This window comes from Anas platyrhynchos, chromosome 8 (assembly GCF_047663525.1).
Source record: "Anas platyrhynchos isolate ZD024472 breed Pekin duck chromosome 8, IASCAAS_PekinDuck_T2T, whole genome shotgun sequence".
NCBI lineage: Eukaryota > Metazoa > Chordata > Aves > Anseriformes > Anatidae > Anas > Anas platyrhynchos.
In genome coordinates, this window is record NC_092594.1 from 38,295,999 (window position 1) to 38,313,697 (window position 17,699).

The 17,699-nt window shown below is 54.1% G+C and overlaps 1 protein-coding gene across 3 annotated transcripts in view; it reads right to left on the reverse strand.

The window, feature by feature from the left end:
• The window catches only part of WLS (Wnt ligand secretion mediator), a 36,905-nt gene that overhangs the window by 13,670 nt on the left and 5,536 nt on the right, over window positions 1-17,699 (reverse strand). For 2 of the 3 annotated variants that reach the window (XM_038182941.2, XM_072042098.1), the window contains one exon: window positions 3,265-3,537. In XM_038182941.2, coding sequence (XP_038038869.2) covers window positions 3,265-3,537 — 273 coding nt within the window. Of the gene's footprint in view, window positions 1-3,264; window positions 3,538-15,515; window positions 15,762-17,699 lie in introns of those variants that run through there. The other variant, XM_038182942.2, reaches the window with a different exon arrangement.

A 17,699-nucleotide genomic window follows, 5' to 3' on the forward strand; every position in this document is an offset into this window, starting at 1 on the left:
ATATGCCTCTGTGCTTCGTTGGCTCTCTGAAGTTACAAAAACCTCCAAAGAGACACAAATTTCATGACTCTGAACAGGAGCACGCAGCTGTACGCCATTTCTTCCCAACAGCAAAGCAGCAAGAAGCCCCTGACGTATTAATATTTTAAGTTCACTAGCTAGAAAAAGAGAGGAAAGCATGTTTTTTTAAACAGAAAACTCGCAGAGGCCCCTCCGTGCTGCTACGCCCTCCAATAAATAAAGGCAGCATTATCTGATACCCCATACCCGGTACTCCTGAGGGACGGCTCGGCTCAGCGATGCCAAACCGCTATTAAACCATTTCATGTTTATTTTTCCCCGAGGTGACAGCGGGGCAGGGCAGCAGCTCTGCGGTGCCTGCGTGCCTGCGGCAGGGCCCTGCTCGGCGAGGGATGGAGGTGCAGGAGGTACAGCTCGGCACGGCCAGGAGGAGTGCTGGCAGGGGACTGCGGTGCTGGGAAGGCACAGGGGACCCGGGGGACCCTCCAGTCCCCCCATCCCTCCCCTGGAAATGCCTGCTGGTTCCAATGATGGGAATGAGATCTAATTGCAGGGTAAGAGAGAAAGACTCCAACTTGCACAAGCAGCCTGTATGTGAGCTGGTGGCCGAGCCCCAGCTGCTGGCAGCCGGCACGGTGTCACCCCACACCCTGCCCCTCCCGCAGCTCCGTGCTCACCCTAACCCTAACCCACAGCCCCTCTGCCCATGGGGGCAGCACGGAACCCCCCCGCCACAGCTTTCGTGATGGAGGAGCAGGCAGCACGGCTAGTTTGTCTTTGTGCCTCCTCCCCCTCTTCTGGAGAGGGTCTGCTTTTCAATGACTGAATGCACAGCGCGTTGGGAAAGGACAAAGACAACTTGGAGGCGAGATCAAGTCCGAGTCGCTGGCAGCTCTGCACGAGGGATAAACATGAGGGAAATAAAATTCAGCTGTTTGACAGCTGAGCTAGGTCCCAAGCAGTCGAATGCAGCAGAGCAGCTCCTCTGAAGGGCGTTTTGGGTGCCCCCCAGTACACCCCACTGCAGGGAAATCCCTTCCCAGTGGGTGATGGAGCCTGGGTTCCCCCAGCTGCTCCCGGGGTGCGCAGAGCACACAGGTGTCCCCTATGGGCAGGCACCTTCCCAACACTGCTTTGAGAGAAGAAATAAGGTGACCTCACCTGCTTTGGGAGATTATTCCCATTGTGTGATAAACGAAGCTCGTAAAACTAACGCAGAGTTAGCAGGAAGATACAGACACGCATACGTAATTATTTTAGGCTAACAACTTTCTTGCTACCTTTTTTTTTAATTTATTACGACACAATTTAGCAAGCAAGAAGTGTGTTACTCACTGGTTGCTTAGATTTCACACTTAATTTACATCTGACTTCAGCTTGGCATAAAGTGTAGGAAAACAGCGTTTTTAAGCTTTCCTCAGTCAATGAAAGAAAACCCTGAAGATGTGCCAAACGCTCACTGAAAACAAAGCATTGCATGCCACGGCTCCCAGCACTTCTTACAAACCAGGAACACCAGCAGCCACCCCGGACTGCAGAGCTGGTCCAGCTCATCACCAGAGGGTGGCAAAAGATGAGTTTTCTGGTGTTTTTTTTTTTCATCTCCAAGAAAATTTGAGTTGCAGTTTGGCACCCCAAGAGCCTCTCCAGGCGCAGCGGCCTGGTGGAGCCAAGGAGCCGAGGCCTTGGTGAAGTTACAGAGCCGCTCTCCATATGTTAGATAATTACAGGGTTAAGAACATGCACGCAAGCTTTAGAAGACCTCGTTTTTAGCTTCCCTCGATGACGACACAGCACACAGCTGGGGAGGAGCAGGCCCCTTTGACCAGGCAGGGCGGTGAGGGAGCCGCAGACGCTTTGCTCCCTGCGGGCACTCGAGCCAGGCCTGCGAAGAGGCAGACGGCAGCAGGCAGAGAGCTGCCAAAGCCCCGGGTTGGACCAGTTTGAGAAGTAAATTGTTTATTTGTTGTTAGGTTATGGCTGTTAGAGAGAGGGATTTTCCAAAACACTTCACAATGTGCAAACACGCCTACAGTTGTTCTTTCAGCGAGGGGCAGAGCAGCCTGCCCTTGCTGCTCCTGACTTCATCTCGCAGGCTTTTGTAGGGGTTTTTGCGTATTTCATCTTCTTCAGGTACTGAGGTTGAATCCCAGTAAGACAGCTTCTTCCACGGTTCCTGTACCCGTACAGTTCTGGCATTTAATTTGAACTCTGTCCTTTCAAGGCCAAGAAGTGTTTTCCATCTGCCCAGCAAGCCCGTACCTCAGCATGTGATGGAAGGCAGGGCAGCTACTGCAGTTTGCCAGTGAGCAAACTCAAATTGCAGAAGAAATTAAAATTATAATTATGGCAAAGCCTCATGTAAGCGTGTGGATGGATGACTTCATTTACTGACTACTTCAGCTCACAGTTTAGAAACTGACCGTACAAAAAGTGCTTGGTGAACATGGAGCAAGACACCATGGCTTAAAATCTACAGCACTGGGAAACAACCAACCAGTTGAACTATCTGTACAAAGGAGTTTTGGGGCAGAGATACAAAGAACATTTAAAATTATGTCCTGAGACTGCTTTTCACCACCTCCACACAGACTGAGGCAGGGGAACTAGAGTCCAGCGAGGTGGCACAGCAGCAGGTGAGCAGCCTCTGCAGGGGTGTCCCCGCTGCCACCGCCTCCAGCAGGTCACCGCAGTGCCTCCAGCACCTCCTCGGAGGCCAAACTCCTCCAGCCAGAGGCAAACTTACCCCATGGAGGATGCAGGATTCAACTCACCAAGCAGCTGCACGTGTGCAGAGCCTGTGCAAGGAGCAGGATGTTGATGCTCAGAAGTGGGACAGGTCCCTTTCAGCTTTTAAGAGTTCAATGGTATTACCTACTGCAAACCATTGCTGCGTGCTCAGCAACTTGAGATACTTTGGAAAACTTTCCGAAACCCAGGAGCGCATGCTGTGAAAGCAACCTGCTGGATTTAGGCCAGTGCAGGTCCTGATATTCCGCGTACTTTAGCACGGAACCTGTTCACCATTTGCTTAGCCACCCGCTAACGCAGCGCAAGCAGCTTTCCCTGGAGACGCCCACGTTGCAATGCCTCGTTCCTCACCCCCAGCCTTGGGGCAGGTTGCTGCGTGCGGGCACGTCACCAGTTAGCATGTGGTGCTGGATAAAAGCAGGTGGATGAAAACAGACACTGGGAAAAAGAACAGCCCACAGCCAGCATGTAAAAAAGGGCAGAGCGACTTACTCAGGTCGTTGTCCATCTTGAAGGCGATGTCCAGCTGCATGATGAAAAGCATGAACTGGAACCAGGGGCTCATCTCCTTGCTGGGGAGAGGGATGTGCACGGCAAACACGATGTCGTTGGCCTCGATCTGCCTGCTCACTGCTTCGTCGAAGTCTTTGAGCTTCTCACAGTGGTTGGGTCCCCAGGGCATCAGCCACTTGGTTTTGTGGTGGTTTTTCCTTACATCAATGCACTTCACTGACATGTAAGGGACAGCTGTCGTGGGGCTGGGAGCTGTAAATGAAAGAGAACCACATTTTTAGAGTCTTTAGATGTTGCACGTAGTGGGTTCCCCACCAAAGTACTCAGCTCCCCATTCAGCTGTTTGAAGGCAATTCAAAACAAATGCATCAAATGATGCTCCTTCACAGCTCCGTGATCCCATAGTTAAGTAATTAAGTTTATTACGTCTACAGCTGTATTACTGACTTTGTAGTGGGATCAAATGAGAATTAGCTGAAGCAGCAGGAACCCGCCGGCTCAGGCTCTGACTCCTCAGTTACACCAGCAGCAGACTGGAAGTTACTGGCACTTCTCTCTGGGCACGCACCCTTCCAGCTGGCTCACTCCAGCCAACCCCTGTGCAAAGCCCATCGCCATATCACAAACCCAGACACGAACCCATCCGAAACCTCATCCCAGACTGCAGTGATCTGACCCACACGTAGCCAAACAACTCCCCAGCAGGAAGGCTTCGCTCCCTGTTGAATCAAAGCTCTTCCTGGAAGGGTGACAGTCCGAGGATAATGCGTCTTCTGGAGAACGCCAAGGAAGCAAACAGCTCCCAGCACCACCAAACTGAACAATGCTGCGTTTTTCTTTACCGAGTCAAGGCGTGATCAGAGAACTGAGCTGAATGCATGGGCACGAGACACCCGTTGGCATTATAGCAGGGATGTAAAACATCCCAGGTCAGCAAATTAAAACTATTGGGGATTGTCCTGCTCTGGCTTTACATCCATGGGGGAACAGTCAGAAACACTGAAGCAGAACTGGGGATGCAACATGCAAATCTCTCTAAAAGAAAGAAGAAGCTTTTAAACTCAGAAGTATTTATTTATCTCACAGTTCTGCCCTGCAAAGCCCTCTGGTGAAAGCAGCTCTGCCTCATTTCTGCCATCATTAGGGACATGAATATTTTAATGCTGCCTGCACACATCGAGGACTGGGAGCTCTAACGGAGCCGGTGTGACCTGGGGGTGCCCACGGGTCGGGGAGCCGAGGGGCAGAAAGTAGCCAGGTGACAATTCTCCTGTCCCTTATGGACCTGCTCCCTTTCCGTCACAAAAAAGAGCACTGTTCTGCACAACAGCCAGCTCAGGACTTTTGAAACACCCGGTATGGTTTGCCGTGATTAAACCAGAACTGTCTGATTTCTGAAGTGCAATCTGCAAGTACCGCTGGACGTGCTTTAATTAATTTCTTCCAGCTTCACAGGTTTGGGAAAGCAGAAGGAAAAGGTTAAATCTTTCTTTACGAGCTATTAAAGTTTTACTTACTTCTGTTTTCACAGGAATTTGGAAAAATTAAAGTTACATAACGCCACTTTCTTGTGGAATGACAGTTATTAAGGAAAACAACCCCCACCTTTTTTTTTTTTTTAATGAAAACAGTGCGCAATTAAAAAGTTTAGGACAAATTTAATAATGTTAAAATGTTCTAATGCAGATGAGAAGCACTGAGACGTTCCTATCCTGTGAACTGAAAGAGGGAGCATGTAGGATAACAGAATAACCCCCAGCCCAGGCGCATCACGGATCCGCAGCACTGCTGCCTTTCGGAGCATTTTGAAGGCTCTGTGGTCCCCTGGGAGCCACCGAGAGCTGGTAGGTTACGGCAGCTCCAAAAAAGAGCTTGATATGCCAGAAAGAAGCAGAAAAAAATATCGAGGACTCAAAAAAAAAAAAAAAAACAGTTACAGGATGCTCCCGCGATGTACCACGGGCACATTAAACATGCCACTCACGCTGCCACGTTCTTATATCGTTTCTCGATGCAGAGCCTGGTGCCAGCGGCTAAAACTGCAGCCCCACGTGCCTGTTAGGAATATTGTTGGGAAATAAAGCTCATATGCAGGCTGGGCGCTCTCAGAGCTTTTGAAACTCCGAAAGATCTTTGTGTGATGTAGGAGTAGGCATCCCTGAATTAGGGGCCGTTGTTCCTCCTGCAGGGAAGGCTCACGGTTCCTGCTTTGATGCAGCTCGTTACAGCCATAAATACACGTTTTCATCGCTGACTGATTATGATTTTAAAGCCTTGGCGTGCTGACACCCACAGCCCCTCTGCCAAAGCTACAGCTCGGAGGAGCAGGAGACAATCGCTATATATATTCCTTGTCAGGAACTGCACACCAAACAAACGTCGGCACTTGGCTTGCATTACTTGTTTGGCCCCGTTCCCATTAAATTCGAGCGAGTGTTGAACCAAGTGGAAAAAAAATGCTTTGTGAAGCTGCAGCCAAGTCAACTAACAGCATTACAAAGTGCTATGCAAAACAAAGCTAGCATCAAGGGATTTCAGCTACACGCTGGTGCCAAGCAGGCTGCTTTCAACCATTCTGGCTGTGGGCTGCTAGAGGGTTCAGTTTTACGCATTCGGTGATATATATCTGCCTGTAAATAATTAAATAGCAGCCTTTGCATAATGGAGTGGAGGAGCCTCAGCCCCTGTCCCCAACCTGCTCGCTCGGAGGAGCAGTAACGCGGCAGGGAGCGCTGGGGTGTGCTGCAGGAGCAGGCGAGGACGGGGCTTTTGGCACAGCTCGGAGGAGCCGTGCTGCCCGTGGATGCCTTCCCAATGCTCAAGAGAAAAAGCTTCGGGGGACGAGCTCACAGACACAATTACTGGCTGCAGAGGCTTTCAGGGCAGAGGCACGGATCTCCATGGAGCCAGCACGCACATGCCCGCGGGGCGCAGCCGGGACTGTCCCCACCAAACCCTCCTCAGCCCGGCAGAGGCATCCTCACCCAATCCTCCCCAAACACCCGGGTGAGCACGTACATGAAAACGCAGCCAGCAGCTCGGAGCAGCCTGCCTTTTGTAGCTCGCTGCTTTTCATGCTGGTTTGGGCAGCGAGTAGCATTTCCCGGCTTTGAAGCTTGTTTGCACGCATGTTACAAACACCTTTGTCCTAAAGGCTGCCGCAGCCAGCTGGGACAGCCTGCCCGTGCTGCTGGCAGGGCAGCAGGCAGCCCCTTCCCCTCCTCCTGCCGCAGCCCACCCAGACCCCTCGCTCGCCACGGGCACCCCAAGGGCACCACCGAGCACCCAAAGCCAGGGCCAGCCCCTGCTACATCCCAGGAGGGCGTCTGATGAGCCAGCCACACCACTGAAGAAGTGCTCACAATTTCCAGCGAGGCTTTTCTCTCTTTTCTATTACGTACCATGCATACGTGGGCTCGAGCATATGAAATTTCTCAAGCTGTGCCCAGAGGAAAGGGCAGCAGTTAAAGGAACGAGCTAAGGAACAGAGATAAGTAATGCTGGACTGGAGGGGGCAGGTGGAAATCCGAAGTGGAATTGCTTTCAGCTCTGAATGATCCAGAACTACTCAGCCTCACGTGAATCAGGAGCCGCGATTTGACTGAAAGGTAAAAGGCATCGAGGTTACAAAACAAATCCAAAGAAGAGGAGCTGCAGGAAACATCTCAGCATGCTTTGTATCCACGGACAGCAGCGGTCAGAGAAGTCCAAGATCCTAGGAGCTGATTCAGAAAAGGACTCGAGGATTTGTTTTCTCAGCACTGCTCACCATGCTGATTGCCAGACACCGAGGGTTTTCCTCCTCCATCTCAACTGGAATCAAAATTCTTTCACTTCCCATAGACTAAACAGCGTGAGAGCTGAGGCAAACAGCGAGAAGGACTCATTGCACAGCTGGGGCACCTCCGGGCTCGCCAGCACTGCTTCCACCCCCGTGTTCCTGGGAGAAGTACCGCAGTGCTGGCTGAAGGAACGGGGCACCCCGTCCCAAACACCCCGGGAATGGGGCAGCAGCGATGTCCCTGAAGGGACAGGGACCCGTGGGCCCCCGGCGTGTCCTGCACAGGTGCCCTGTGCTCCTGAGCCCCAGGGGTGGATCTCGGTCACCACCACCCTCCCAGATCCGGCTGTCGGAAATCTCAGAACGGAAAGTTTTAATTCAGTTTGAGATGAGCGGAGCACTGCGGCCAATTAAATGAGACAAACAGAGCGAGGTTGGGATTTTTTTTGGCAAAAGTCTGAACTTCAGACTTAACCCTCCCGGCTCGGCTGCTTAAAAAGGCAAGCAAATGTCCGCTCCCCGGCCAACATAAGCACGATTAGTTAACAACAAAATCTTCAATTCTGTTAGCGTACATTTTTAAACAATAGCCAACGCTGTGTGTTACAGAACCGTGCTTCCTTGGCCGGCACCTTAAAGATGAATCCCTTCAATGAGAGGCATCCTGCTTGATGCTGAGGAACAAAAACCGTCTAGTCCCAAGGAAAATTTACATCCCTTCCAACCCGAGCCATTCTGTGTTGTCCCAGGTGGGAGAGAGCCCAGGAGGTCTCCAGCCCAGCCTCCAGTCACACCAGTGACACCAGTCACGAGTGCACCTTCCACTTCACATTTCCAGTTGCTACGTTCCTTGCTCTCTCCTCTTCACATCCCCAGTCCTCACCCTCTATCAAATAGCCACATTTACTCCTCAAAGCAGCTTTTACGGTGTTTCTGTAAGCAAAAAGCTCAGACCAGCAAGGCGCTGCCACTCTGCCAAAGCCTGGCACGGCACTGGGACCGTGGGTGAGCAGCCAGGAGTACAACGCAGGTATTTGGGGATGGTGGGGAGCAGCTGCAGGGGTGGCAGCTCGGTGCTCGGCCCTGGCTCTCACCCTACAGACATCCCTGCACGTCCCAGCAGGGAGCATCAGCAGCTGTAGCCCAGCTGTGCTCGGAGAGCTGCAGGGCCCCGGGTTTGTGGGCGGTGGGGTGAGGATGCTGAGAGCACACGGCAGCAGAGGGGGGCTTTTGGTGGCAAGGAGCCCTTAAGGAGCTGTCGAGCGTGGGATCGTGACATTTCTCCTTCAGATTTCCAAGAGGAAATGTTAAAGCCATGAGGTCTTTAAGAGAGACAGAAAAAAATGAAGCCCTTTCTCCAAATGGATGCCACTTTTTCATGAACGCCCTTTCACACCTTTGTTCCACAAGCCAAATTTCACCCTGTCTCTCTCAGGCTGGCTGGTGCTGGCATGCGGGATGGGCAAATGAAACAGAAAACTTTCCCAACTCCAGCTCCATTCGTGGCCCAAGCGAAGGCTGGAAAAAGCCTGAAGCAGCACCACACCTCCGGCAGTCCTGCAGCCCGCAGGCTCCTTGTCAGAGCTCAGAGCAGCGGAATGACACCCAGCCAGGGCACGCCTCGGGCACGATGGGGGAACACAAACGACCCATTTGTCTGCTCTTGGGATCAGGGACATCACAGCTGATGTCAACAAACAGCACTGATGTGCTGCAGAACTCGTTTTTTGTTTAGTTCTCAAAGCCCCAGCTCAAACTTTGAGTGGGGTTAGGACAGTCACCACGTAACCTCTCCAGCACAGCGATGGGATTCTTCCTCTGGGCTCCGGCCAGCCCCGTCCCCGCAGCAATCCTCCACCACCCTGTGTGTGAGCAGCCACCTGCCCTGCTTGCTTCTGGGATGAAAAGGAGAAAATAAGATACTGACTGTAAGTGGGCTTACTTCAGGAACCAGTCCTCAGAGAGGAAAAAAACCTGTATTTGGACTTAGCTCTATAAGTAGAAAAAATTTAAACAGATTTACTATGAGATAAACGAGCTCGAGGCTTTGTGAACTTTACAATATTACATATGCCTATTTTTTTGAGTCACCATCACTCAAATTACTAGTTTCAGTAAATTAAGTAGATCTTTTAAAAGTTCCTGCAATAAACTCTCAAATTCCTCCTCCTCATTCATGCAAACAAGGCGTTCAGCCCCCTCGCAAGAGCAACATCCACTCCTCTCCCCCACGTGCACGCACCTCTATGATATATATTTTGTACCTTCTCCTCTCGAGCACCTACAGCATTTCAAATTAACTACTGACCCTTGCTCTCGCACTATAAACAAGCCCTTTACAAAATCTCAATTGCATTGTGTCCACATTGATTAAAGCTTGAATCCTACTGACCTCATGTGGTGTTAACTTCTCCCATGCACCAGGAGCATTCTGCTTTTCTACTCAATTACCCCCTTCTGCGCAGAGCCATCACTACCCAATGAGCACACACAATGGACTTCTGCTTCATTACACTAACCAACAGCAGGGTAGGAATAAACAAGCTAATTTATCATCCCCCGGACTGAGGTTTTCCAGCTGGAGCGGTGAGAACCTGAATCATGTTATATACACTTATGTATGTTTACTGCAGCATAAAAGTCTTCTTTCCTTCTTTTTCTCTTTGCCAACCTTGCTGCTACCAGTTTAACGTTAGTGACACTGATCGCTAATGCAAACTTTAAATTCCTATTTTTTAATTGCCAGTTACTGTTTTACAAGCCTACATGTCTTTCTTCTGAAGACCAACAGCAGCTTTTACATACAGAATTGCCATCCTTTTAAAATAATCTAATTTATTTTCAAAACAAACAAACCCTACCTAGTAGAAGCCCATTCCCCTCGTGAAATGTCTTTCTTTTTTGTATTATTGGACTCCAGTCTTTAAGATCAAAGTCCTTTCAAGCCCCAGGATTTATCAAAACCCTGCGAGTGATTTTCGACAAAGATAGCGGGGCTCCAGCCCTGCTGGGGCCTCATCAGACACAGCACAGAGTGCGGCAGAGGTTTACCACGAGGCCCACAGCCACATGGCAAGTCAGAAACAGAGCCACGGACACCCAGAGGTGCCAGCTCCTGGTGCCTCACCCCCTGAGCTTTGGGGCTAGAAGCAGAGAAGGCATCCCGTGGTGTTCATCACCTTTTATTCTGCTGTTGCTGAAGCTGTAACTACACTTTTTTCAAACAAAGCACAAACTGGGCTTAAAACTGGAGAAGTAGTTTCATTCCCAGTAAAGAGGGAATGGGTTTTTGCAAGAGGGGCACTGCTTCCATCCACGGTCACAGCACCACAGCCCAGCGTGGCTAGCTGTCTTCACCAGTAGGTTTGCCAGCACTACGAGCTTCTTGCTTTGTTTCAGGCCACAGAAACAAACCTGCCCAAGCAGATGAAGGAAGCCTGGCTGTGAGATTTCTGCCCCAAGCTGCTGGATCCCAGAGGTCCCTGGACGAGCACTAGAGCCAGCAGAACGGCCCTGCTGCGGCCGCTGGGACTGCCTGTGCTCGTTAACGCCATGCGGCACGACCGCAACAGCTCTCTGCCTGAGGTTTCTTCTTGGATGCCACTGCTGCATCCTCCTGCAGCAAGAGGCTGTGGAAAGAAGGAGCAGAGCCTCTCAGGGCAAGGCAAGCTGGAGACTTCTTCAGCGGGTCAGTTCTCAGAGAGCAGCAGCAACCGAGAAAAGTACGGTAGCACTGACGTACTAATCACCACGAAGGCCCTTGGGTCTCCCCCCAAGCCATCCTCTGTCAGTTCTCAGCCAGGACCAAACACATTTCTTGCTATGCCTGGGCAAGATGTAAACCCTGTGGAAAAGGCCCCAAAACAGCCACAGAGACCCGGTGTCACCCAGCAGTGCCTCAGGGTGCTGGGACACAGCGAGGTCCCTGCGGCCCCCTCAGCCCCTCGCAGACAGGGCCTGGCACTGGGGCGCAGACACACACCCTCCTTCAAAGGGCCTCCGAGCAGGCGTGGAAGACAGCCGCCTAGACTTCAAAGGCCGGCAGCTTTATGTGCTGCAGAAAAGACTTCCTGCTAAATCCCTACCCGGGCCTATTCAGCCGGCGTGGTGACACCGAGAGGAGGAGCGGAGCAAGAGCCCTTCGCGCTTCGCATCAGCTGGAGGCCTGCAGCTCCCTGATGCAACTCACTGAATTAGCTGCAGCTTGGAGGTGAAGCAACTGTGAGAAGCATGAAGTAAAAAAAAAATACCTCACAGGATTTACAGCCCCTACTGCCTGCTCCTCAAAGCCCCGAGCGCATGTCTCTGCCTCAGAACCGCCAATTTGAGGTACATTTGCCCATTTAGCTGCAGTTCCAGCTCTTAACGAGAAGGACCAGGCGGACACAAGCTGCACAGCCGTGACCTTTCACGTCTGCTTTTTCCTCAGCTCCCAGAGCCGCTGCCAAGGCCGCAGCACCGGAGGAATGTGCCCGCGCAGGGGCCGCTCTTGGCACCGGTGCCCGCAGCGCAGCCGGAGGGGCCGGCACCGGGCCCTGCTCCGCCACAGCCACCCGGCCCGGGGAGGTAATGAAATCCCGGGAAAGGAAATGAAATCCTGGAAACTCACTGCTCAGGAGCCAAGTCAGACATTTAGATAATGACCGGGGATTGTTGATAGCTGCTCAGCCATTTATACTCATGACTCATTATCTCTCTGGGCGAGACACACAAGCAGGAGTTTTATTTGCTCCAGTCAAAACAATTCCAGTTTTTTCAACCTTAAACCAAGGCAAGGAGGCAGCGAACCTGCTTGATCACAAATGCAGCCCCCTCGTCCCAGAGGACCCATGTGCTAGAACAGACACCTCCACTTTTCCAAGCAGTTAATTTGTAAAACGCACAGCTGGTACGGGACTGCCGGCACTTTGCCGTGTGTGTGTGTGCCTGCTCTTTGGCTTGGCTACAGAAAAGTCCTCTTACATCCAAAGCCAGCTCATTTGAACGGAAAACAAGGTAATCTGAATCCTCACGAGGCATCCCTGTGGTCCTAGAAGTAGTGAGAAGTTGTCCAAGGGGGGGTTATCAGTTCCTAAGTGTGCATGCCACTGGGCTCACCCCGAGCCCTCCATCCCTCTGGGGCCTCTCCTGGACACCAAGGGCAGCCCGAATCCCCGGGGAGAAGAAGTGGGTCCCTGTCCAAGCCTGTCAGATCGGGTCTAAGGGTGTGCAGTGCCTGATGCAGCTCTCACGGGGTCAGGCAGCAGCTCACAGCCCGACGGGACATGTAAATCACTGCCTGCAGGCACCTGGATGGCAGCCTGCAGCAGGCTTAGGACAACACAGAGTTCCCTGCTACGGCCATGAACTCCAGATTTGAGCAGTGGTATTCTTATCTTTAAGTAAAAAAAAATAATAATAATAAATGGCACGCATAAAGGAACTCCAGAATGCAAGGACTCTGTGAGCAGCTCCCACGTGGTACACAGAGGACAAAGATTTGTAATCCAGAGCTTTGGTTTAAACACAGCCAAAAGGCATCGAGGTCAGCCTGCCACTGACTGGTTCCAGCACCCGGCCGGCACTGGGGCAGGACACGGCTGTCCTCGCTTGTCTTTGTTCCACTCAAAACTTCCAGAAGCAGCAGGACCCGACCAATGCTGCCGCTGGTTCAGCAGGAGAAGCCCTGTCCTAGCACCAAACCCCAACCCTCCACGAGCTGCTTGGCACAAGCAGAGCCTGGGGACACCCTGGGGACAGGCAGGTGGCTGACCCCAGGCCAGGCACTGCAAAGGCAGAGCGTGCAGATATACATATGCATGGTGTGTGAGGGCTGTGGGAATGCCGAATACAAAGCAGACCCAGCCGGGTTTCTCCCCCATTAACACTCGACTGATAGCAGGAAGCATCCCTGTTTGATCCTTTTCTCCTCTGATACAAACACCCCGTCCTTTATAGCAGGAATGCAAGGAGGAGGCCTCGTTGCAACTGGTTTTATGGATCCCATATTACCTCGTGCCTAACAGCAGGCACAGCACGGACACAGAGCAAAGCCTTGCAGGGGCCGCAGCAGGGCAGGGAGCTGGGTGCTCCGGGACAGAGGTGCAGCTCTCTGGAGCCCACAGCTCCCCCAGCAGCAGGGCAGCAGCTCAGAGACACGACCCTGCAAGGGTTTCTCGCTCCTTGGCTTTGCCGAGCTCCCTTGGGCTGCCACAGGAGCTTCACCCCCCCAGGCGATGACTCCTGTACGTGTACATCCCACGTACGTGCTGCCAACAGGCACTTCGAGCAAAAATCCCAGGGAGCGCTGATAAAAGTCTTATATCTGAACGAGAGAGTCTGCAAGCCTGATTAAAGCTCAGGCATTAACACAGGTTGCTGTTCAGGAACCAGATTGAGAGCTACCCCTGGCAGAAAACACGATTTCAGGCGAACGAAGCCTTGCTGCCCGATCAGGTACCAACGTGCTGCATTTGTGTATTTCCAACTGGCAAAATAATCTGTTAAAATAGAGCACTTAGTCATTGTTTTGAAACATGACCTAACCGACTGCTCAAGGAGCGGCTGGCTTCGCTTTGTAGCTGCGTCCCGGTTGTGTACATATTTTGGTTGTGTACATATTTTGGTTCGTCTAGACCTGGATAAACGAAAATAACCAGATTCTCGGTGCCCGTGCGCTGCGCTGGATCAAACCAGCCCAGGACTATTTCAGTGACCCCTCGGCTCGCATCCCACCGTGTGCTCCACCAGGAGCACCAGCAGTGCCCGCGGGGACGCTGCAGGAGGACATTTACCACCGACACGTCTCCTGCTGGGCTCCTCTTGGGAAGGGGCACGGGGCAGGGGCTGGGGCTGGGCACCCTGCGGTGGCACGGGGGACACGGTGCCGGCCACCAGCCTGCAGCACCCAGGACTGGGGACGTGGGGAGCGAGGCACAGGCCATGATTGCTCCCCAAAAAGCGTTTCAGGCAGCGATACCCACTTGCATGCCGTGCACCAGGGAGCCCAGCAGCTCGCAGGAAGGCTCCCAGCGGTTCAGGGGCAAGAGTCACCGTGGTAGGAGCCACGCGAGCCCCTAGGGCAGGAGGGGAAGAGCATTTGGAAAGCCTCGCAGTGGGGTTTTGCAGCAATTAAAGGAAGCCTGCCCCTAACAGCCCCCTGGGGGAAGATGCCCTTACCCAACCCACGTGGAGCCGCCCTGGGTTTGGGTTGTGTGGCCCCGAGAAGGCACCCGGTGGGAGAACAACCTAACAGGAGGGTTTGTAGGGACAGAGAAATGAACAAGAGGGCTGCTCGGACCCCGCAAACACCAGGCTGATCACGCCTGTCCCCACACGAAAACAGAAACGGGGCTTTCTAATCAGCGTGCTCCTTTTGTACGTGCAGCTAGCGTTTTATGAACTTTAAGGGTTTTTTTCTAGCAGTGCCCTAAGATGAAGGAGCACCGAGCATGGCTTCTCTGCACAGGCCGAGGAATTTCTCTCGTGAATCAGCACGGAGCTCGGTAACGTGTCCCCGAAACCAGCTCCTTCAGAAAGAAAGGGAATGAAAAAAAACCCAGTCCCGCTGGGATTCAGCACAGGGTCAGGCCCACAAGACCAGAAAACGCTGGGTTTTAGCCCAAAGCTCGCCGCAGCCGCTTTGGGGATGGAGGCGGGGAGCAGAGGCAGAAGGAGGGCAACTCAAGTTTCGGGGATTTTGGGTCCTGGGTAAGGGGGGGGGGGGGACATGGGGCCAGCACCCAGCCGGGACCCCCGGGCTCAGCACCCCCGGGGCAGTGCAGGGGAGCCCGGCGGGGGGCGCAGGACCCCCGGGGCAGCTCCTGGCTGCACAGCCCCGATTTCTGCCCCCCCCCCCCCCCAACCCCAACCCCAGCCCCCGGGGCCCCGAGCAGCGCCCCCGGGGCGAAGCCGGACAAAAGCGGAGGGGAAAGGGGTGGAGGGGAAGGGAAGGGGGTGGAAACGGGGGAAGGGGGTGGAAATGGGGGAAGGGGGGGGGGCGGCCCCAGCGCAGCCCAGACAATGGGAGCGCCCCGAGCGGCGTGGCCCCCCCCTTCCCCGGCTTTTATTAATTTATTGCAATGATTAATCTTAATTTTTTTAATCTGAGAGCAGGGAGGGGGCTTCGTCCTCTGTGCAAACGGAGCTGGTGGTGGTGGGGGGGGGTTCGTTCCTCCTCCTCCTGCGGCTGCAAAGCGAGGAGGGGGAGCATGGGGAAGGCTCCGGGGGGGGGAATCCCGAAAAGCAGCCGAGCTCCCCGCGGCCCGGTCGCCATGCTGAGCGCCTCCCCGCCTCCCGTGCCAAAAAAAAATAATAAAAAAAAAACTTTTCTCTCTTTTCTCTGCCCCTCCTGGCCGGGCTGCTGGGAGGCGGAGGGGGGGGGGGGGGGGGGAGAGCAGCGAGCACAAAGGGACCGAGAGCACCGAGAGGGTGGGATTTTGGGGGTGGGGTGGGGGGGGTCCGGACTCACCGATGAGCCCCCCCACGAGGAAGGCGATGACCTGGAAGACCAGCAGCACGCCGCCGACGATGCAGAGCTTCTTGGTGCTCATGTTCTCGATGATGGCCCCGGCCATCTTCGCGGGGGCGCGGGGTGCCAGGCACCCCCCCCCTCCCCCTCCCACCCCCAGCCCCTAACCCCTAACCCTAACCCTAACCCTAACCCTAACCCTAACCCCGGCTGCAGGCACCCGGCAGCCGCCGCCGCACGGCCCCGGCCCCGCGCCGCGCCCGCGCCCGCGCCGGGATGGGGTGGGAGAGGCGGGGCCGCCGCGGGGGGTGGGTGAGGGGGGGGGAGGAGGCAACGCGCAGAGGGGCGGGGCGGGGAGGGGAGGGGGTGTGGGGTGGGATTGGGATGTGGGGTGGGGTATGGGGTGGGGATGTGGGGTGGGATATGGGATGGGGATGGGGATTTGGGATGGGGATTTGGGATGGGGAGGGGATGGGGATGGGATATGGGATATGGGGTATGGGGTATGGGGTAGGATATGGGATGGGGAGAGGGTGGGGATATGGGGATTGGGATATGGGATGAGGATACAGGATGGGGATATGGGGTGGGATATGGTGTGGGATATTGGATGGGATGGGGATGTGGGGATTGGGATATGGGATGGGATATGGGATGAGGATATGGGGTGGGATATGGGATGGGGGTGGGATATGGGGTGGGGAAATGGGATGGGGATGGAATAGGGATATGGGATGGGGATATGGGATATGGAATGGGGTGGGATATGGGGTGGGATGGGGGTGGGGTATGGGGTGGGATATGGGATGAGGATGTGGGGTGGGATATGGGATGGGGATAGGGATGGGGAGGGGATGGGGATGGGATATGGGGTATGGGGTATGGGGTGGGGTATGGGGTATGGAATGAGGATACAGGATGGGTTATGGGGTGGGATATGGGATGGGGATATAGGGTGGGGATATGGGATGGGATGGGGATGGGGATGTGGGGATTGGGATATGGGATGGGATGGGGATGGGATAGGGATATGGGATGGGATATGGGATAGGGATACGGGATATGGAATGGGGTGGGATATGGGATGGGGATATAGGGTGGGGATATGGGATGGGATGGGGATGTGGGGATGGGGATGGGGATGGGATGTGGATATGGGATGGGATGGGGATGGGATGGGGATGGGGTGGGGAAATGGGATGGGGATATGGGATGGGGATATGGGATATGGAATGGGGTGGGATATGGGGTGGGATGGGGTTGGGGATATGGGATGGGATGGGGTGGGGATATGGGATGAGATGCAGATATGGGATGGGGATATGGGGTGAGGATGGGGATGGGGATATGGGATGGGATACGGGATGGGGATGGGATAGGATGGGGATATGGGGTGGGGATGGGGATATGGGATGGGATGGGGATATGGGGTGGGGTTATAGGATATGGGATGGGGATATGGGGATATGGGGACGGGATATGGGATGGGGATGTGGGGATTGGGATATGGGGTGGGATGGGGATGGGGATATGGAATGGGGATATGGGATGGGATATGGGATGGGGATATGGGATGGGATAGGGATATGGGATGGGGATACGGGATGGGATAGGGATATGGGGTGGGATACGGGATATGGAGTGGGGTGGGATATGGGGTGGGGATAGGATGGGGATATGGGGTGGGGATATGGGATATAGGATGGGATGGGGATGGGATACGGGATGGGGATGGGATGGGGATATGGGATGGGGATGGGGATATGGGATGGGGTGGGGATATGGGATGGGGATATGGGATGGGGATGGGATATGGGATGGGGATCTGGGATGGAGATGGGATGGGGATGGGGATAAGGAATGGGATGGGGATGAGACTAGGGAAGGGGACGGGGATGGGGCCAGGGATGAGGATGAGGATGGGGCCAGCAGCCAGGCTCTCCCCTCACCAGCTCCTCACCCCCCTGGCCCCAAGCACTGCCCATGGGCTTGTGCCCTGCAGCTCAGCATGGGCTCAGCATGGGCTCTGCTGCGTGCCTTGGGGGCTGCAGTGAATCCCAGCAGCCAAGGCTGGTGTTGGGTGGGGGCAGCTGGAAACGCTCCTGGGGAGTGTGCCCCGGAGGGAGACAGCCAGTGACAAACGTGTACAAAGGAAGCAGCAAAACAGGACAGCTTTGTGCACTA